The sequence below is a fragment of the Phaenicophaeus curvirostris genome, chromosome 8 (assembly GCF_032191515.1).
Source record: "Phaenicophaeus curvirostris isolate KB17595 chromosome 8, BPBGC_Pcur_1.0, whole genome shotgun sequence".
NCBI lineage: Eukaryota > Metazoa > Chordata > Aves > Cuculiformes > Cuculidae > Phaenicophaeus > Phaenicophaeus curvirostris.
In genome coordinates this window covers 23,340,254-23,362,287 of record NC_091399.1, presented here as the reverse complement: position 1 = coordinate 23,362,287, position 22,034 = coordinate 23,340,254, and the positions used below count along the sequence as shown (strand labels likewise).

Here is a 22,034-nt window from a genome sequence, read left to right as displayed (position 1 = left end):
GTACCTCCCAACAGCTCTGCTCACGTGGACAGCGTGAAGAGGACATTAGAGAAGACTGTTCTTTCCATGCAAATATGCAGACCAGCTTCCAAAATCCAGCCTCTAGAGCAACCAAAACCAGCAAGAAAATGGGCTCAGATCTACAGAAGAGCCGGCACATCAGAACCTGGCCACCATCAGATAAGATAATCAGCTAAGACAGCTGAAAAAGGCAGAGTGTGTGGCCAAGGAACAGAAAGCTGCTGCAGAGGCAGACAGCTGCTGCTCACACGAGTAACGCCTGCAAGGTTTGAGGCTACGCCCTGCTCTGTTTTGATGGGAGAGCCTCAGGGATGTAAAAATTTGGGGCAGAGGGAGGAGAAAATGCTCCAGATTTCCTTTCTTTCCATTGATCCACCCTGGGATTTCTCTAGCACAACTGGTAAAATGCAACTTTAAAAGGTTCCGCTGCTACATCTATTTCATACCAATATTCTGCTAAAAATTAAGACATCTGCCAGCACAAAGAGACAAGCTTTTGCCTTAGAACAGCAGCAATGAGACAGGCAGGAGTGTCTGGTGTCAGAGTGACGCCTGGCGGTGATACTGCACCCTGCCCGCTCCGATGGACGGAGGGGAACCAGCTGCAGGGGGGGAGATGCATCCAGAGTGGAAGCTGCCACCACTCCAACAAGAGCAGAGGATGCAGCAGGAGCAGCTGCTGCAAAGATGATCTGAGGGCTGGAGCACCTCCCGTACGGGGACAGGCTGAGAGAGTTGGGCTCGTTCAGTCTGGAGAAGAGAAGGCTCCAGGGAGACCTAGTTGCAACCTTCCAATACCTGAAGGAGCAACAAGATTGCTCGGGAGGGATTGTTTACAAAGGCTTGTGCTGATAGGATGAGGGGCAATGGGTACAAACTGGAGAGAGACAGATTTAAACTAGATATAAGGAAGAATTTCTTCACTACGAGAGTGTGAGGCCCTGGAACAGGTTGCCCAGAGAAGTCGTAGCTTCCCCATCCCTGGAGGTGCTCAAGGCCAGCTCGGGTGGGGCCTTGGGCAGCCTGATCCAGTGGGAGGTGTTCCTGCCCATGCCAGGGGGGTTGGAACTGGATGATCTTTAAGGTCCCTTCCAACCCAAACTATTCTACAATTCTATGCTTGCTGTGAGAGGCTCAAAAGGGATTGATGGATTTAAATCTCCAGGAGCTCACCAAGCTCAACTCCAGACCTGTTTCCCACATCATAAAATACTTTGTAATTTTGGTTTTAATTTTTATGTGAAAATACTTTAAAATATGAACTGGACACTAGAGAGAACCCACAGAGTGGAGAAAGTGAAGAACATTTAAAGCCCTCTCAGCTGTTTTCCTTAATTCCTACTTGCCTGTCTGCACTTGTTTTTCTAAGTTTTGCATTCTCCAACAGAACAAAATGTTTTAGAAGCACATCCTCAGCCTTCTCAGAGAAGGAGCTTTGCAACCATTCTACATCAATCCTCTACCATAAATCTTTAGAAAGGTGTTTTCTTTTTCCAGCAATGAAACTCAATGTGAATTATAAGATGGAAAAATGCAGCAGCAGCGATTTTTCCTCCTACTCTCAATGTTGCTGTTTTACGAAATAAAGCATGAATTACAGGAGATGCTAAACTGAGCTCAAAGAGCCTAAAAAAATTAAAATCTGCAGCATGAAATATTAAATCTAGATCACTTTTGTAAAAAAATCAAACATCTAACAGATTTCAGAAGCAAGTGCATTGGTACAAATTCAGCTTCTCATCATTATGAGTGCAGTGAAAACAAAATATTGCTAACTGCAACCAACTAGAAACTCACGCGCGATGGAAAATGGTTGAATTCTCCCTTCTTTTTGTAAATCCAGTGGGCAATATTCTCAGGTCTATATTGCACCTTTCAGCCTTGTTCCTCAAGCAGGATGTCTAGCAAAAAAAGGAAAAAAATTAAAATAAATCTGAATAATCTACTAAATCACTGAAACTTAATAAGAGAGCAACGCTGACAGGAATTATGGGGAATAACAACAGCCAGGACTGAGAGGAAGCTGGAGTCTTCTGAATTTAGTTTGTTATCAACACTAGTTCTCTACAACTGACTATAGGGCTATAGTCAAACGTATTGTCACAAGACTGCAAAAAAACGCGGCCCTGATGCCTCCCTGTGACACATCAACGAGTCAAAGTTATTTTTGGAGTAGATTTTAATTATCTGGGGGAATTTTGTTTAGTTATTTCCTCCTTGAAAGGAGGTTGTAGAGAGGTGGGAGCCAGGCTCTTCTCCCAAGTGACAGGTCATAGGACAAGGGGAAATGGCCTCAAGCTGCACCAGGGGAGGTTCAGATTGGACATTAGGAAAAAATCTTTCACCGAAAGGGTCATCAGGCAGTGGCAGAGGCTGCCCAGGGAGGTGGTGGAGTCACCATCCCTGGAGGTGCTTAAAAGACGGGTAAATGAGATACTTAAGGATACGGTTTAGCGGCAGACAGGTATGGTCAGACTCAGTGGTCTCAGAGGTCTTTTCCAACCTGGTGATTCTATGATTCACTGTTCCTTAGATTTATTCTTTGGAGAACTGGAGTTGCCTTTGTTGGGTATGCGGAGAAGCATGTAAATATCTTTAGGGAACGAATAAATCCATAGCTGGGATTTTATACTGGGGGATTTTTGTACATTGCTGAGATTTAAGTACACTTTTGTACCCAAAAATTCAAACCAGCTGTAGAGGTGGAAGGAAACATTCAGGCTTTCTTAACACACATTTATCACCAAACAGCAAGCGTGGTCATGTATCACTTTTAAGAATGTACAAGCAAGCTGTTCTTCTAAGCAACTGGATGTAGCCATCAATACTATTACCACATAACCTTAGAAATGACTTTTGATTTCTGGCTCTAAAATTTAGGGTCATTCCTACCTTCATCAGAGAGACACCAGCTCTGAAATCTGGCCTGGCACTGCCTCAGCGGGTATTCAAAGGTAGTCAATCCTATCTCAAATACACCCAGCTGCTAATTTAAAACTCACAAGTCTTTTTCCTGTCGAACTATGCATATTAAGGTGCCGAGCAGCAGCATCTGCTGTCCTTCCGACGTCTTCCAGGAAACGATAATCTGAATGTAAAAAAAGAAAAAGAACAAGGAGAAAATTAATGCTAAGCTAGTACAAAAAAAAAGGATTCTAAAAATCATCAGGAATGTTCTTACCACTCAAAAGGTTCAAGTCAGTAAATTCATTTACAGAGACAAACGCTGTTTTATCTCTGACTCCGTTACAGTTCAGCGCCAGCTTATGCTTTTTTACACACAACAGACTGAAATGACAAAAAAACCCCACATTAACTTGCCACAATCAGCACGAGTGAGGAAATAAACCCAAAGCTAAACCAAATAAACCCCAGGTTAATTCAGGCAACAGATACCTGCACGAGTATTTCATGCATCGCGGACACCTGTACTTAGCCTCCTCTTCACTACATGTTTCGCATCTGAAAGAAGTAAAAGTACCTGTTAATAAAACAGCATTTTTGTGTCTGACCAGCCTGGGAAGGTGCCTGCTCAACAACCAGGCACTATGAAACCAATTGGCATTTACAGGGAAGTTAGCTGAACCCTGAAACAGAAAGAGAAAATACAAATACCCTGGATTAAGGTGGCAGAGAGTGTAACACAAGCGATGGGGAGTATCTCCAAACGCACACAGGGGTGGTACCTATATGTTAACACAGCACAGATGCTTGAAAGAAAGAGAGAAGCCCTACGCTAACTGCAGAGTTGGAAGCACAGCAAGGCTGTATCAGTTTATGCTTTGTGGCCTAGTTGTATCAGTTCTTTTCTCCATTTGTATCACCCGTAACGTGCATCGTAGCTTCTAAGGGACCCAGTTTTAGGCAGATGGAAAGTAAATGTCCCACGTTCACATTAGACACTGCATCCCATTTTTACAATGAAACAGAAAAATCACAACAATGCTGCCAGCAAAACTTCTTCCCACTGTTAGCCGTGCAAATTCCAGGGTCAGATGCTGTCAGATCATAAAACATTATGAACAGAACTAGTGAACATTATCTCATTAGCAAAAACCATCCTCTATAATCTTCTGCTTTTTAACCAGGTGGTTACAACAGCTGCTTCTAGTTTCAGGAAGCTCCAGCTCCCAATGTCTTGCAGTGAGGGACCCAAAACTGAGCGCAGAATTCGGGGTGCGGCCTCACCAATGCAAATACAGGGAGATGACCCCATCCCAGCTCCTGCTGGCCACACCATGGCTGATCCAAGCTAGGATGCTGCTGCCCTCCTCCCTGCCCACTGCTGCCTCGTGTTCAGCCCCCTCCCTAGTTCCCTTGTCCAACCCCAAGATCCTTGTCCACCTCCCCCAGCTCCTTGTCCACCCTCCCAGGTCCTTCTCCATCCCCAGCTCCTTGTCCACCCCACCAGCTCCTTCAGCTCCTTGTCCACCGCCAGCTACTTCTCCATCCCCAGTTCCTTCAGCTCCTTATCCACCTCCCAGACTCCTGCCCACTCTCCCAGCTCCTTGTCCACCCCCCAAGCTCCTTCAGCTCCTCATCCACCCCCTCAGCTCCTTGTCCAGCCTCAGCTCCTTCAGCTCCTTGTCCACCCCCAGCTTTTTCCATCCCCAGCTCCTTCAGCTCCTTCTCCATCCCCAACTCCTTGTCCAGCCCCAGCTCCTCCAGCTCCTTCTCCCTCCCCAGCTCCTTCTCCATCCCCAGCTCCTTGTCCACCTCCCCCAGCTCCTTCAGCTCCTCATCCACCCCCTCAGCTGCTCATCCACACCCAGCTCCTTCAGCTCCTTGTCCACCCTCCCAGCTCCTTGTCCACTCCCAGCTCTTTTTCCAGCCCCGGCTCCTCCAGCTCCTTCTCCATCCCTCCAGCTCCTTCTCCAGCCCCAGCTCGTTCTCCATCTCCATCTCCTTCAGCTCCTTCTCCATCCCTCCAGCTCTTTCTCCAGCCCCAGCTCGTTCTCCATCCCCAGCTCCTTCAGCTCCTTCTCCATCCCCAGCTCCTTCAGCTCCTTCTCCATCTCCAGCTCCTTCAGCTCCTTCTCCATGTCCAGCTCCTCCAGCCCCTTCTCCCTCCCCAGCTCCTCGTCCACCTTCCCCAGCTCCTCACCCACCCCCTCCCAGCTCCTCCTCTCCCCGGTCCCGACCCGCTCTGCCCCCCTGGGCCCCGCTACCTGCGCAGCGACATCTTCCTCCCGCCCGGTGCCCGCGCGAGGACCGCGCCGCCCGCGGGATCCGCCATGGCCGCCGCGGGGCGGGGCTGAGGGGACACAGCGCCCCCTGGCGGGCTGGGGGGGGACACAGCGCCCCCTGGAGGGATTGAGAGGGCACAGCGCCCCCTGATGGAATAGAGAGGGCACAGCTCCCCCTGGCGGGCTGGAGGGGACACAGCGCCCCCTGATGGGATTGGGGGGTCACAGCGCCCCCTGGCGGGCTGGAGGGGGCAGCGCCGAGAGCATCTTCCAGGGTCCATGAGGTAGAAGGGACCTCACCCCCCCCCGCCAAGTTCCACGGGCAGGGACACCTCCCACTGGACCAGGAAAGCATTTCTGCCTGATGTCTCAGCTGAATCTCCTCCCTTCAGCCTCATTTCCCTTCCGTGAGGGTAGGGAGGGCCCAGGCTGCCCAGAGCAGGGGTGGCTGCCCCATCCCTGGAGGGGTTCAAGGCCAGGCTGGATGGGGCTTTGATCACTCACCTCCCACTGGATCAGTCTGGATGGAGTTGGATGGGCTCTAAGGCTCCTCCCACCCCAAACCACTCTGTGATTCTACTTAAGGGTATAACTGAGTGTCACTCGAACGTTTCCAAAAGAGCCTTTCGTGATGTTTTGCATCACTCCAATTAAAACCACTTCTCTATCAAACAACACACAGTTACTATCCCAGACCATTAAGAAAACAAAAATACTCGTTGTGGGAGCAACGCCAAGTATATGGAAGATTAATTTTGACTAAGATAAAGCACAGAATCATAGAATCACCAGGTTGGAAAAGACCCATAGAATCATAGAATCAAGCAAAGAATCATAGAATAACCAGGTTGGAAGAGACCCACTGGATCATCGAGTCCAACCATTCCTATCAAACACTAACCATGTCCCTCAGCACCTCGTCCACCCGTGCCTTAAACCCCTCCAGGGAAGGGGACTCAACCCCCTCCCTGGGCAGCCTGTTGACCCTTTCTGTGAAGAATATTTTCCTAATGTTCAGCTTGAACCTCCCCTGGTGGAGCTTGAGGCCATTCCCTCTCGTCCTGTCCCCTGTCCCTTGGGAGAAGAGCCCAGCTCCCTCCTCTCCACAACCTCCTTTCAGGTAGTTGTAGAGAGCAATGAGGTCTAAGACTGCTAAGAGTGAACTATATAACACAAAACAGAACAGTAACAGACAAATCGATAGCTTGGAAGCTGATTTTATTATACTTTGGTAAGTCTGGTTTCCTGTGGATCAAGACAGTTAAACAAATTGTTTGAACGCTCTCCCTCTCCCCAGTAGGGTCTGGTATCATCTTGCTGTACTACTGAGCAGACTTTGGATCACTAATAGAGACATATTGTTCTAAAGAGTGCTTTTCCTAATAGCAAAATCAGTTATTTTTAAAGAAAATTGATGGTTGGACATTTTAGTCTTAATTTAAGAAAACAGCAATGACCTAATAATGCAGAAAATGAAATTTCTAGGTTGCTGAAATGCTGATTATAACGTAACAGCAGCCATTCAGATGACATGCTGTAGTAGACTTCTTTTTTTTTTCACAAGTTTCAAAACATATACACAATATATCATCTTAAGACACCTTTGGCATTCGAAACGTTAACTGAAATGCAGAATCTAAAACTCAAGACTACTGTAGGTAGCTCTTCTACAATGATTTTTACACTGGCTGTAAAGCTAAGTGTCCTGACTATACGCATCATATACATCGTACTGTCTCATATACCATTTCCACAACAGCACAAAAAATATTTTAAACAAGAAACCCACATAAATAATGTTTTCATCGGAGCGAAGAATAGGACCAACACTTTAAAATAAGTACCTTTACAACAGAAACATATCCTGATGTAACCAGCACATACAGTCTCAAAGATAAAAAGGGACTCCAATAATCTCTGCTAAGGCCACAAGCACCTCGTGTGATGAAGAGCACCAAGGCAACACGGACAGGGAACACAGAAGAGGTAGTGTGCCATCTGTTAAGATGTGTGTGTCCAGGAAGGACTCTAGTAAAACAATGCTTAAGAAAAGAAGACGTGTTGAACTGTGGCATAATTCACTTTTCATACATAAGCTATTGCACATTTAGGAGCATTAGCCAGTATTGCTCCTTTGTATTGTATGTCTCCAGCTTTCCTCGGGGTGGTTTCTTCGCAGTGCTGTTAGATTGCCAAGAACACTAGAGATCCTGAAAAATTCTATGTTCAGATATTCCGTTCCAGGAAATAATGCAAGAGAGCACCAAGCAATTTTTAAAAAATACTTTATGAAGATCCTCGTTAGTCTTTCCTTTCTTTCTTTTCCTTGTCATTGCCATTTTTCCCTAGGAGAAAGTCTTTTTCTTTCTCAGATCCTTTAACCAACACTGTTCAAAATAATTCTTCAGTTTCCTACAAACTTTGCCTGTAATGGATCATTATTTTGCATTCAACCCATGCAGCAATTCCACGTTGATAAAAAAAAATCCAGGAACCTTAAAGGAAGCACACCGAACCACTTTCTATGAAGTGCTGCTGTCCCGGTTTGAGATGAGGAAGCGCGTTAACTTGAACAACTGGAAGCTGATTCGTGTCCTGAGTGTGAAAGAAGAACTGTGTCTTATGCCAGCTGCCATCTTCGATCTGCAACACACGGAAGCGGAACATTAGATTCATAGCAAAGATGAGCTTCAAAACATGATACAAAAAGTCGTTACTATTACAAGTGGAACATTTTGATTAAAGCTAAAGGAGAATTACATTTTGTCTAAGCAGTTGTGGGTTTTGAAGGTTAGACAGAACATCCCTCTGACAAAAAGAGCGACAGACCTCGTAGAATCTCATAGGAAAAGGACACTTCTCAATAGCCATCACTGCATGCTTTGATTTCTCTCAGGGATTTAACCAGCCTGGGAGGTGGGGCTGCAATGGCAAAAACTTAGCTACATGACAGCACCTCATTACATGGGTTTATAAAGCTCAGAAGCCTGACAGCTTTGAAATGCCTCAATAAAATCACTTTCTACCTTGAGATTAAAAATCTCACTTGATGCCCCTGTACTGATATGGAGCCAAACTCACATCTTGCATTATTGTAAATGAAAGCAGAGCTGTGAAACACTGACAGCATAAGGTGCTTGGGGGCTGTATTTCATAGTGTTCTACCAAGACATTTACCAAATAGCTCATGTCTTGGTAATCTGAGGAATCTAGTAATAATTAGAAAATTAATAAGAATTAGAAAATTAATAATAATTAGAAAATTAAATATGATTTCAGTTGGGCATGGAGTCCATTTCCATCCATTGTTATTTTATTAAATAATTAAGCCACTGACTCAGAGCCAATGAATTTGAAGTTACCTAGTTGTCCAGAATGAACCTGAGATTTTTGTATTAGATAACCTCAACAAAACTCTTACTGAAGCCTGAATTTTCATATTGAGAGTAACTCTTCCTAAAGTTTCCTGGAGGACCTCTTTTAATTTTGTTCTGATCTCTCTCCAGTGTCTTTGTAGAGTCTTGAAATACGTGGCGCTCAATGCAAATAGCAAGGATAGACACCTTGTATTGCTGCATTTTTGGTTGGGTAGATGTTGAATTCAACAGAGAGATGTTAGCAGAGAGAGATTTACGCAAAGCAATGTAAGAAGTAAGCTTCAAGGGATGTGAATCTAAATGACCATTACGTATTTGCTGAAAGCTCATAACATCTAAACAAGAACTCATTACGGTTTTAATAACGCAAGTGCTAAAAAGTATTTACCATGCATTCATCCACAAGCACCTTCGGTTCAAGTAGAGTATTTGCTTTAAATATCTGACCGTTCCATCCTCTGAAGCTAACAGAAGTCTTCTGGCCACCTGCTTTATTTAATGCCCACATTGGTGTGTTCAGACAATGAAACGTGATGCTATGGGTTGCTTCAGAGCTCAGCAAATGAAGGAAGTTCATCTGCACTTTTCCAACGCCGAACTCCAGCTAAGTTCCAAGAGAAACGCATGGTTAGACTAACAGCTGGACCATGCTGAATGACCACAACAACACCAAGTGACATGCACATATACGTGTGGTATTCAGGCATGAGAGCACATACACATGTTTATGCACTGGGGTCAAAGCCAAAGAACACAATTTGTATTTTTCAGGAGAGCTTTAAGGCTCTATTAAAACGATGACTATAAACAGAAGCTTCATAGGACGTTTTCAAAACTTAAATCTAAACATTTGTTAATGCTTACAATATCATTGAAACACAGCTGGGCAGAAAACACTTCTTTGAAATAAGGAGATGGAAACAAATGATTTTGTGATTCAAAGAAAGATATTATCAGCTGGAGTGTTTTAACTGCAGCCACACCGTTCTGCTGTTTAATTATCTTAGACCGCAGGTTCTGGCAATGCCTACATCCAATTAAAAATGCAAGCATTTCTTATGATCATAGAATGATTTGGGTTGGAAGGGACCTTAAAGCCCATCCAATTCCATCCCTCTGCCATGGGCAGGGACACCTCCCACTGGATCAGGGGCTCCAAGCCCCATCCAGCCTGGCCTTGAACCCCTCCAGGGATGGGGCAGCCACCACTGCTCTGGGCAACCTGGGCCAGGGCCTCCCCATCCTCACAGGAAAACATTTCTCTCTAAGATCTCATCTCAATCTCCTCTCTTTCAGCTTAAAACCACTCCCCCTTGTCCTACCCCTGCACTCTCTGATCAAGAGCCCCTCCCCAGCTTTCCTGGAGCCTCTTTCAGTGTTGGAAGCTTTTCTAAGGTCTCCTCGGAGCCTTCTGAGGCTGAACAACCCCAACTCTCTCAGCCTATCTTCGCATCGGAGCTGCTGCAGCCCTCGGATCATCTTTGTGGGCGATCATCTTGTAAGTGCACATTGATTTTAGACAAAAAGTATAGCTACTCATTACTTGAAAAGAACTTCTCCGAGATTACGTGGTATTCAGGGATCTTCCAAATGTAGGGATGCTTACAGGAACTTTATGCTATTTCTGATGCTCTCCTGCGACTGCTGTGCATGAGCAAAACTCCACAAATATAACATTCCTTTTCCTAAGGGTTTTAGGACTACATGGAGTAATGACAAAGAAACCAGTCTCTGCCTAATGGCATTTAAAAGCAGCTCAGTTTTGAAAAGAAGTCATAATTTTCTTCCTTCCTTTTACAGTGGCCTCAGCATCTCTACGCTTCGCTGCTGTGAGCAATAGGTTACTAATGGAGCTTAGAAACATTTCAGGGTTAATTTTATACCTTGCACAGAAAATTATAAAACAAACCAAAATAATTCCACCAGCACGGAAGGTGAGTAAATGACCAAAGTGAGATTAGACTCAAATGGATTGTCTCCAGATAAACTGCTGTAACAGAATATAGCATATCCTTCCACAAAGATGTACACTAAAACCCCACTGAAATCCAACAACTTTTCATGAGTTGGGTAACTAAGCATTCGTTCGCTCAGTGTTTCAGCACAGGCAGGGATTCTCAGGAAGCAATTCCTACCTTTGTCACAGACAGCGGCGTTAAACACGTCTGACCACCTGCAGTGAAGTTGCAGAAAACTTCAATGGCATCAGAAGGACAGCCAATATTTGGGTCAATCCAGTATTTTCCTGTTAGTACATAATCCCAGATGGAAAAGAAACCCAAAATATAATTGTTACTAAGCAATTTGCTAAAATATTCATACTTTTTGGCAAGTACTAGGTCTATTATATTGTTATATTAGAAGCTCCACTATAGCTTCACTAGGAAATGAAAGAAAAGGAACATGAAGCCATTTCACTATTATAATTCTACTAATAACAAATACTGAGCAGAATGATCATAACCATTCAATTCTGATTACATATACAATGACTTTTGAATACTGTCATGGTTTCAAAAATGTTTTCTCTTTCGACAGCCAAATAGTGAGAACAAATGGTATTTTCAGCCTGTTCTTTCTGTATTAAATCATAGAATCAAATGGTTTGGGTTGGAAGGGACCTGAAAGCCCATCCAGTTCCACCCCTGCCATGGGCAGGGACACCTCCCACTGGATCAGGGGCTCCAAGCCCCATCCAGCCTGGCCTTGAACCTCTCCAGGGATGGGGCAGCCACCACTGCTCTGGGCAGCCTGGGCCAGGGCCTCCCCACCAATCCAGTAAAAGAGAAAGGATACACGCAAATTACATCAGGATTTAGCTTCCCTTAATTTTTGGTTCCCCCTTAGCTCCTTAATGCTAATGCTTTACAATAGGGATATTTACAGGTATTTATTATTTTATTAGCCACTCAGAAACTGAATTATGTCACAGTATTGACATTATAGGATTAAATAATTGGTTTTGATTTGAAATATGAATTCAGGATCTTCTGGGATACAACAACTGTCAGTGTGTCTGACAGTAGTAATGTTTGTTTTCACATTAGGAATCCAGATCAACACACAATTCCTTGCAGATTAACTATAAAACCTTGGGAAACTTTAATCACAAAATTGGATTAAGTTTCAAGTTTTCTGGACGCTTTTGTGTACTGTATATAGCACCTGCCACCAATATCTGTTTAATATTGATGGCTACGTACATTCATCTTTACAATTCAGAAAGTTTATCTTAAATAAAGATAAACCCAGCTGTGACAAGTACGCTGCAACAGAATATAATAAAAATACCTACATGACAGAATTTCAGTGTAGAAAGCAATATTTGAAGCAAGCCCTTTCAAAGCCCAGTTGCATTCAAGCTTTAAGGAAAGCGAACACTTACCATCTGCCACTTTACGTTCACAGCTGAGCAAATCCCTGCAGATACGCGCCGGGTTCTCCCGCGTACCCAGGGGGTTCTTGATGCTGTGCAGTAAATTGCTAAGGTAGTGCAGCGTTTTGAATATCTCTGTACTGTGATCTAGTAAAGTTACTTCAGTATTCTGGTATTTCTGCCCAGGGTCATTAACAAATGCGTTATCGTGAAGAAGTTATGACAGCAATGGAAAAAAAACAAACAGCCATTCAATAGCCAGAGAGAAGCAAAGTATTTACAGTGTGTGAAATCAGCCATATTGAACAGGGTAAGAATAGCGTAAACAAATTAGCATATTTAATTAAAGTTATCAGAGCCGAGAAGTTACAGGCAGGTAAAGATCATGCAAATACGTTATTATGACATAAAAATGGGGATAGAGGAGAAAAAAAAAAAGAAAAAAAAAAAATTAGTGCATTTTAAAAGCATACTTGGCAGTTTCAGATTTTCACAGAATCATAGAATAGTTGGGGTTGGAAGGGACCTTAAAGCCCGTCCGGTTCCACCCCTGCGATGTGCAGAGACAACTCCCACTGGATCAGGGGCTCCAAGCCCAACAGCTCATCGTCTGTGGCTGAGCAGACACAGTCTGATGGGTGTGACAGCTGATAAATTTCTGTTACTGCCAATCATGACAAAAAAGTAGAAATGCTGCTGTCTTTAACTTGTTTTGAATTGTGTCCTATAGATCCTAGCATGTTTAATTGTATTCCAGCAATTACTTGCTATCTGTGACTCATTTTAAATTGTCTTTGCAAAGAAGCCCCGTTCTGTGCTCAATAGATTCCTCATTGCATCCCCTGTATGACAACAAAAGTGCATTGAAATACGTTACCTCCATCTGCAGTGCAGCATTTGAATCAAGCAACGCTTGAACAGCAGCATTGATGTCCACTTGTTTCTGAAACAAGATTTTTCAGAACACAAAAAGACACGAACAAGAATATTCTAAAAGATAGGTGGTAAATTCTTTGAGCACTGTAGCAACATACACGATAGCTCTGTTATTTTAGGAAATAATTTATTGTAAACACTTACTTTTAAAATAGGACCATGCCTTCCTTTTCCACAGAATGCAAGCATGCATACAGAAAAAGCATATTTGATTTTTATTAGCACCCCCATATCCAATTTAATCATCACACTCCTGGAAAAAAATACTATAATAATTGTTAGAGCCTAACGTCTAATGTGCAAATAGCACCAATTTTTCTGTTTCTATCGTTCGGAGTACTCACACACAGAAGAAAAACTTGATGGAGTGTGATGGAGTTACCTCATGTCAAAATATGAGCAAGTCCATGAGTGTTGCCCATTGAGGGCTCAACAGCACGGCAGAACAGAATTGACATTCAAAAATAAGGTAAAAAAATGTATTACTGTTGTGATAGAAATTGTGGAAAAATCTATTTGCATTTCATGTGCAATGATGGAACAATCAATGCATCTGAAGAGGATCCTGCTGGTTTCACTTTCAATAAAGGACTCTCTAGTAGGTTGGGGTTGTTACAAAACTTACTCTTGGTCCTGGTGGTCCTGGTGGTCCCTGGAAAATGCGGAAAACCAGATATTAGGTGCTTGACATGTTTATACAACACAATCACAACAGAAAAATACGGCTTTCTATGCACTTACAGGTGGTCCTGGCTGCCCCTGAGGTCCCCGAGGCCCCTAGAAGAAATGGAGATAAAATGCAACAGTTAGAGATTAACATCTCTGCTTTTAGATTTATGTATTTTTTAAATCACAAAACCTGATGAAGAATACAATGGAGAAGATGTGATCATTGTTTTGGTAAAGCTGTAGATTATTAGCTACTATTGTTAAAGCGCCATACTCTTAACATCTGAATATTCCTGCTAGAACTGCTGGTTTGTCTAGTCACTTGTATAACTAATTACTTTTATATTAAGGCAACTTTAAGAGTCAAAAAATATTCACATATAACGTGTTAGACATTGTGCCAGCACTACATGCATGTTGCCAACACAAGGGATGAATCATTGTAAATAACGTCATGGGTAGTTGTAAAAAACTAATTGATCTGCTTCAGTTTGGGTTGGAAGGGACCTTAAAGATCAGCCAGTTCCACCCCCCTGCCCTGGGCAGGGACACCTCCCACTGGATCAGGGGCTCCAAGCCCCATCCAGCCTGGCCTTGAAGGCACAGGCCAGATTTGCACCATGCATTAGTAAAACCAGCAAAAGCCCTCGTACACCAATAGGGTGAACGCTAGCACTAAGTCTCTGCTAAAATAAATAATGTTATCTGACATGGTCACGCTGACAAATATTGTGAAACCGATCTGGTCAAAGAGGTATTAAGTTGTAAACCATTTAATATAGTAATAAGTATTCCCGCTGTGAGATTTCACAGCAAGATCTCCAGGAGGGTCAGTGCACACTACAACTGATGACCTTGGGCTTATGCTTCAAGCTGCCACCAACGCAGCTGGAAATGGGAAAACAAAGGCCAGATTCAATCTTACGTTGATTCACGTCTGTTTAAGAAAGGATCTCAATGCAGAGCAGTGATTTGGTTCTTAAATCACCGAGGCTCCGAATTTATCAGTTTTTAGGAGAATACCAGCTGCACTTCCTACTATGGGTCCTCAGTGCAGGAAGGACGTGGAGCTGTTGGAGCAAGTCCAGAGGAGGCCACAAAGATGATCTGAGGGCTGGAAAACCTCTGCTATGAGGACAGGCTGAGAGAGTTTGGGTTGTTGAGCCTGGAGAAGAGAAAGCTCCAGAGAGACATCAGAGCAGCTTCCAGTACTGAAAGGGGCTCCAGGAAAGCTGGGGAGGGGCTCTGGATCAGGGATGGGATGGGAAAAAGATGTCTTAGAGCCCCTTCTATATAAGTACAAGTGGATGAAACATGAATTAATAGGTCAGGATGCCTCATTTGAAAAGCTGACAATATTTACAGTCCTTAGAGCTTATGGTATTAAAGTCATCTTTGTTAAGTCTCAGAAGATCATCTCCCTGAACACCCAGAAATTACTTCAGTTTTGATTCTCCCCCGTTCTGAAAAATCCACCGGAATGTCTGAATCTCAGCCCCTAGCACCAGGATATGGATTCACCAGCGAGCAGCGCTCACACAGCGACAAACTGCTGAAGACTTTGTGCCTTCCCTTGGTGTCTGCATCATCAAGAACTGACCCAAGATAAACAAGTCTTCCTTAGACTGTGAAATTAATTTCTCATGTTTCTTTATCACGCTTTCTCTTTCATTTTATACTAAATATACATCACTGAGCATGATGAGCAGTTTAGTAATATATTCCCATGGGATAGCAGCCAGCCAGTACCTAAAGGGACTGCAAGGGGCTCCAGGAAAGCTGGGGAGGGGCTGTTCATCAGGGAGTGCAGGGAGAGGATGAGGGGGAGCAGTTTTAAGCTGCAAGAAGGGAGATTGAGATGAGATTTTAGGAGATTTAGACATTCCAGTGGATTTTTCAGATGACTGAGTGCTTCAGTTAATAGTCTTGTTCTTGGCACGTGTCACAATTTTTAGACCCCAAAAGTCCTGGGACAAGAACAGGTCAAATTCATAGTGGTTTCTGAGATAGAACTCAATATCATTTAAAATAATCAAAACCTGCGCTGTTCCAATGAATCAAAGGTATTTTGCAAAACGGGAACGTAATTTGTCTTAATTCAGTCTCTCTGCCAATAACATCCATGTGAATAAAAGGTAAATATTGAATGGTATTTGTTAACAATAATCAACTACTTGTGGGGAGATCACATTTTTGAAGTGCATTAAAACTTCACAGAGCGGTATCAGTCACCTTTAGAAGCCTTTAAAATATAACAAAGCTGCATAGAGTGTGTTGAAAATCCTGTAGGGATGTTATAAATGTTCATTCTTGCTGCTACAGAGCTGCAAAATAAGGTTAAATTATGCTTTTGGTGGATTAAGTTAATTGGTAAATGTTCTACTGGAATGTACAGGATTACCTTTATAAATCGACTTAATTTACCCTTTGATGACATCAGGATTTAAGTGAGAAAAGTGTGATTCCAGTTCTTAGTAACAAAAGCAGAGAATTGAACAGTTAGTTTTACTGTGCTCTTTAATTCTTTAATCACCCAGTTTGATTGCCAGTACAGAAGTTTAAAGGTCAGAACTCCAATCTTTTTCTAACACCGTAAAGCCTTGATTTTACATGGAACAATAAATCGGCTGAAATTTGAAAACATGGGAAATGACAAAGATTTCCATATTTTCCACGGCTTCTGACATTTTCCAAGAAATAGAAGGTATTTTTTACAAAAACGATTAATGTTAAGCATTCCCTGACCACTTTTGTCATTTTGATGCTGTGTCAGCATATCTCGTAATTTACTGTTTTTCTCAAAGTTTCAATCACAGCTACAGGAATATTTTGAATTGAAAAATAATTTTGATTAAAATTTTTCAACAAACCTGTTTCGGACTCATCAATTTTAATCCAGAATCAGCCTACAGGACCTGAACTTTGGTTCACCAATGATAGATGATTTTACATTTCTTTTTTTTCAGGGGAAAATGGATATTTCTTTCTAGTAATGAAAACTGTAACCAAAACTTGAACTGCTACAAAAAAGTTACATTTTTTTGTGATTGTAGGAAGAATGCCAGTATCCATTTTAAAGGTATAAATTCAAGCTGGGAATACACAGCTGGACGAAAATAACTTTCTCTCATTTGTATCTGAAAACAGGTTGAAGTAAATCCTTTTCTTGGCTACATATTGTAAACTAATGCCACTAGGCATGATTTAAAATGAAACTTTCTTCTTCTGAAGAATGGAGATTAATTCTTCTTGATGAACTCAAGAACTTATTTAGGAAATAACTTCTTAAACACCAGCCCCAAAAATGGGAACAGGTGTTTCTTGTTCACTGTTTTGGACACGGTTTATTCTATTGGGACCACGGTCAGGGTTGCTCCCAGCCCCATCCAGCCTGGCCTTGAACCCCTCCAGGGATGGGGCAGCCACCACTGCTCTGGGCAGCCTGGGCCAGGGCCTCCCCACCCTCACAGCAAAACATTTCTTCCTAAAATCTCACCTCAATCTTCCCTCAAACAGTTGCACCTTGTCCTATCCCTGCCCTCCCTAATCAAGGGCCCCTCCCCAGCTTTCCTGGAGCCCCTTTCAGCACTGGAAGCTGCTCTAAGGTCTCCCCCGAGCCTTCTCTCCTCCAGAATGAACAACCCCAGCTCTCTCATCTTGTCTTGCATGTGAGGCTTAGATCTTCTTAGTGTCCTTGTTTGGCTTTCTAGGCTGCGATTGCCCATCGCTGGCTCATGCTGAGCTTCTCATCCACCAGTATCCTAAGTCCTTCTCCTTAGGGCTGCTCTCGATCCATTCTCCATCCAGGCTGTAACTGTGCTTGGAATTTTTCTTTTAGATCTGAACTGGGACTGCTGCACAATCAGGGGCCACCAGTTCCCGTCAGCACACACTGGGCATAGCTACGTAAGTCAGCTTGGACAACAAAAGGTTTGACTCATGCTACCAGCTTTCTTGGCCAGCACTCTCCAGGAGCACAACACAACTGTCTGGCATTCAGAGCATGCAAGACTACATTCAGAGTAATGCAGGAATACTTTTTACACAGCCAAGAAATATGAAAGCACAAAAGTTGTTTCATCTTACCATTTCACCCCTTGTGCCCTTCTCACCTCTCGGTCCCTGTAAGAAAGAGAAACTGTCAATCCAGTAGGCTTTCTAGTCATCTATGCTGGAATAAGCAAGTTAACATCCATGGAGTTACACTGCTCACATGAAAAGTCCTATCTCATCCATGAAAGAGTTTACAGCTCTGGGGCTTTAATTCTTATGTATGATTTAAAAAAAAACAACTTGAAAACATCTTTTAATTCACAGACTTATAGAATGGGTTGGGTTGGAAGGGACCTTAAAGCCCATCCCGTTTCAACCCCTGCCCTGCAGGGACACCTCCCGCTGGATCAGGGGCTCCAAGCCCCATCCAACCTGGCCTTGAACCCCTCCAGGGATGGGGCAGCAACAAGTTCTCTGGGCAAAGTGGGCCAGGGCTTCACCATCCTCCAGATGTGGAAAACCAACTGTTTTCTTCAGATTGTATATTTGTTCTTCACAGTAATTTTAACTGCATTCTCCCCATCAATCAGCTGTACTCTATAATTTGATCCATAATAACAGATGAGTGCTTTATCATTTTAAAAGCTAAGAACAAAACTTATAGAATCATAGAATCATTTGGTTGGAAAAGACCTTTGAGATTGAGTTCAACCATACCTGTCTGCTACTAAACCTCATCCCTGAGCACCGCATCTACTCATCTTTTAAGTACCTTCAGGGACAGTGACTCAAATTCCCTGGGCAGCCTTGGTGCTCTCCACCACTGAAGAAATCCACGGGTTACATATCAGCTTTTATTAATGCATTTGTTCACATCTCAGTCAGATTAGCCACTGTTTTTCTATCTCCATGGCATTTTTACCCAGTTTTGTACTTAAACTGCTTTTCTGAAGATGCTAACAATCTTACAGTTCTTCTCCGGAAAAAATTTGCATCTTGATGGTAGCATTTCATAACACGTAGAAGCGATCTTCAGCTCTAACGCTTTCTTAATGGTGCTGTCAAACTACCACACTATTAAAAGCCTTTGTACAAGTAAAGTTTTCCTTCTGACTGGGACTGAAAAGAGTGCAGCAACACATAAAAACTAAACCACATTGAAACTAAGTATGTATGAGGCCTAAGGTTGAGAAAGAACATCCAGGTGGTAGCTACCGTGTGCTGCTTTATACCTTGACTTGCCCACTGCCCAGCAGACATGCCCTCTGTATACTGGAATTAGACAGAAGGCCATTGCAAAAACCCTTTTGTCATTGTTTTTTGCCACTTTTGTCATCCACAGGTGCTGGAGTCACATGTGGGAGCTCACCAGCTTGGTATAAGATGAAGATGATCATGCTGGATGTTATTTGCCAATGGAAAAATGAGAAGGGTGCTAATTGCAAAACAGAGTATTGAAAATAAAAGTAGGTGAAATAAATTATACAAAGAGAAGGGAAACTTACAGCCCTGCCAGTTGGGCCTGTTACACCTTCTTGGCCAACGGGGCCAATGTAACCCTGCAAATAAGCAAAGAATTTATTAGACCATCATGGTTTTAAAACAAAGAAAACCCTCATGATGCGTCCCGGTTTAGAGCTGCTCAGCACACAACACTGGCAAATACCCAAAAGATTTCTTTCTGAATATTGCGTACACATCGCTACATAGTCAGCAAGGTGATTGTCTTAATAATTAATAAAAGTTACGCGTGGAAAGCCCCCACACATTGTTTTATGTGCAAGCTGATGAAAACTTAAGAATTGGTTACCGAAGTCCACGTGTTTATTGAGCTACAATCTACTATATCCTGAGCTGTGTTACTACCCACAAGAACTCTTCTAAAGCTGCCAGTAAGTCCTGCTAAAATGTTACTTTCCTATCCATTCCACATAGAGCAAACTCCTTATTTCCAGTGTTTATGAGAAAGATTAGCTTAGAGGTTTCCAGCCTTGCAAATAAGAAAAGTTTCTCTCAATTAAAAACCTGTGCTGCTCGCAAGCCATCCTGACAACCTCTTTCATGGAGTGAAACACTTACAACTTGGCCTGTTGGACCTTTTGGGCCCAGAATTCCAACTAAGCCGATGTCCCCTGCAGGACCCTGGAAATGCAAAGGAATGGGTTAATCAAGCATGGACACTGGTTATCCACTTGTTAGTCTCATGTCATCAGGGGAAGTAAGATAATTTCTAAAAGCAATAACAGTGAAAATACCAAGCACACTGACCCAGAACATTCATCTTTGGACATGGAGCACACAGTTCTGCCTACAACGCTCCAACAGGTCAGATAGATTCTGAACTAATTATTGCCCAAGCCAGTGAATTCTATTCTTTCCTCAGTTTCTCACTCTATAAATGGCTTAAGATGTAACAGAAAAGAATGAGCACATACTTTTGGACCTGGGAATCCCTGAAAACCCATCAAGCCTTGATCTCCATCTTCTCCCTGTAACAGGAGCAGGCATCCATACTATTAGTTCATGTTGGTAGCTCTTGGACTACATGTTATGCATCAACAGCTGCGATTACATACAGTCTGTCCTTTTGGTCCAGTGTCTCCTGCTGGTCCTTGGTCACCTTGTGACCCTGGGTGGCCTCTCTTGCCTCGCTTTCCTGGATGTCCCAGAAGCCCTTTCTCACCCTGTGAAGAGGACACATTCTTTAATACAATTATGACAATCTACATGTACAAATTGGGTTCCTGGCAAAAGCACGGAACATGCTTTCTCTCTAAGAAATAGACCTACTCCATTTGTTATATTTCCGTCAGGAACGCTTTCAATAATTGTATTAAAATGCAAATCATAGAATACTTTGGGTTGGAAGGGACCTTTACAAGTCATCTAGTTCCATCCCTCCTGCAGAAGCAGGGACATCTTTAACTCAAGCAGGTTGCTCAGAGCCTCATCCAACCTGATCCTGAATATTTCCAGGGATGAGACCTCCACAACCTCCCTGGGCAACCTGTGCAAATGTGACTTGACTGTTCCTTGACACGGGAACATACAAAACCCATCCATCCTGGATCATTTGGAGGATGGTATCCTCCCACTGCACGTGCTAAAATTCATAGAACAAAATACAGAGCAGGCGATAAATTTAAAAAGCAATCCTCCGAGCAAGGCACAGGATAGTTTTGCCTCATCTCAGCTATTCCTTATATTTTGGAGACTGCAAGAATTTGTGAGCAGGAATGACCTCCTACGGCTCACTGTCTAGACAAAGGAGTGAAATCCAGACTGGGAGCAGTGACAACAAACACTACAAACAGTGAATGCAGTTTACACTAAAATATTTTCAGGAAAAGGTAAGAGACAGCATTCCCTCTGCCAGCTTTCAAGTAACATAGGGTTTTTAAAACTGCTGACCAATAAAATCTCACAGATAATTTTAGATCATAGAATCTCAGAATGGTTTGGGTTGGAAAGGACTTTAAAGCCCATCCAATTCCAACCCCCTCTGCCATGGGCAGGGACATTTCCCACTAGAAAAGATGAAAAATCCTATTCTAAATGGAAAAAAGTAACTGTAACGTTTCCTTTTTTTGCTTCTTCTGCCACTGTCTAACTAATATGATGTTAAGCTGATGCCAGGTACCTGGAACTGCCTGGAAAATGGACCGCTCTCTGATTTATTTCTTTCTGACAGGGCTTAAAAAGAACAATTTAATACCACAGTAAATGAACATCCCAGACACACTTGTTAGCCCCCAAACTTGGGATTTAGGCTTGAAATTACAGCACTTTTATCTGTTAATTGACTGTGTAGATGTTCAAACCATCCAAACGGTTCTAGTAGTTACAGACATCTAAAAAAGAATGATCAGGAAACATTTGGCCCTAAAGCTTTGAGTGGCTAAATACAAACTGCTCTGAATAGCTTCTGGAGTTGGGAATAACATCCAGATGGATGGGAACTGTGCTTTTGAATTATAGTTTTTAGAAAAAGAGTCAGCACAACTTGCAGTCCTACCCTTCAAACCAGTTTTGGTGTCAATTACTGAAATGATTTACAGTAGCATGTGGGTTCCACAATCACTGGACGCAGTACGAAGACCAAGCAGTATCAAAAATAAGGCACCCAAACATGATCCCATGCACGTACCTTCAGTCCAGGTGCTCCCATGGGTCCTGGCATGCCTGGCAATCCCTTGGGACCTCGAGCTCCAGGATAACCTGCCAGACCTGGTAAACCCACGTTTCCTTTATTACCCTTGAGAATTGAAAATAATGGATTACAAGAATAGCCAAACATAGTTTTTCATTGTATAACATCAAATCAGCCAAACCTGCTTAATGCTTTCTGCAGTTATAGAAACACATTGAGGGTGCATCAAAATATATGGAAAGACAGTGTATCTGGATACAATATATGGCTCAGCAGTATCACCTGGATTTCTGCTAGTACTCCAAAAGCAAACCCTCATCATACTT

At 43.0% G+C, this 22,034-nt stretch overlaps 2 protein-coding genes across 3 annotated transcripts in view; both read right to left on the bottom strand.

Moving 5' to 3' along the window:
* ZNHIT6 (zinc finger HIT-type containing 6) overlaps positions 1 to 5,274 on the bottom strand; it is a 32,919-nt gene extending 27,645 nt beyond the window's left edge. The window contains exons 1-5 of the mRNA XM_069862844.1: positions 5,190 to 5,274; positions 3,418 to 3,483; positions 3,203 to 3,309; positions 3,024 to 3,109; positions 1,819 to 1,922 (exon numbers count right to left, since the gene is read on the bottom strand). Coding sequence (XP_069718945.1) covers positions 1,819 to 1,922; positions 3,024 to 3,109; positions 3,203 to 3,309; positions 3,418 to 3,483; positions 5,190 to 5,257 — 431 coding nt within the window. The 5' untranslated portion in view covers positions 5,258 to 5,274. The remainder of the gene's footprint in view (positions 1 to 1,818; positions 1,923 to 3,023; positions 3,110 to 3,202; positions 3,310 to 3,417; positions 3,484 to 5,189) is intronic.
* A 1,144-nt stretch (positions 5,275 to 6,418) lies between these two features.
* The window catches only part of COL24A1 (collagen type XXIV alpha 1 chain), a 99,423-nt gene continuing 83,807 nt past the window's right edge, over positions 6,419 to 22,034 (bottom strand). For both annotated transcript variants that reach the window (XM_069862784.1, XM_069862785.1), the window contains 13 exons: positions 21,706 to 21,813; positions 20,135 to 20,242; positions 19,994 to 20,047; positions 19,638 to 19,700; positions 19,064 to 19,117; positions 17,652 to 17,687; positions 13,638 to 13,673; positions 13,522 to 13,548; positions 12,838 to 12,903; positions 11,970 to 12,138; positions 10,720 to 10,829; positions 8,973 to 9,188; positions 6,419 to 7,850 (listed from right to left, as the gene is read on the bottom strand). In XM_069862784.1, coding sequence (XP_069718885.1) covers positions 7,704 to 7,850; positions 8,973 to 9,188; positions 10,720 to 10,829; positions 11,970 to 12,138; positions 12,838 to 12,903; positions 13,522 to 13,548; positions 13,638 to 13,673; positions 17,652 to 17,687; positions 19,064 to 19,117; positions 19,638 to 19,700; positions 19,994 to 20,047; positions 20,135 to 20,242; positions 21,706 to 21,813 — 1,194 coding nt within the window. In that variant the 3' untranslated portion in view covers positions 6,419 to 7,703. The remainder of the gene's footprint in view (positions 7,851 to 8,972; positions 9,189 to 10,719; positions 10,830 to 11,969; positions 12,139 to 12,837; positions 12,904 to 13,521; positions 13,549 to 13,637; positions 13,674 to 17,651; positions 17,688 to 19,063; positions 19,118 to 19,637; positions 19,701 to 19,993; positions 20,048 to 20,134; positions 20,243 to 21,705; positions 21,814 to 22,034) is intronic.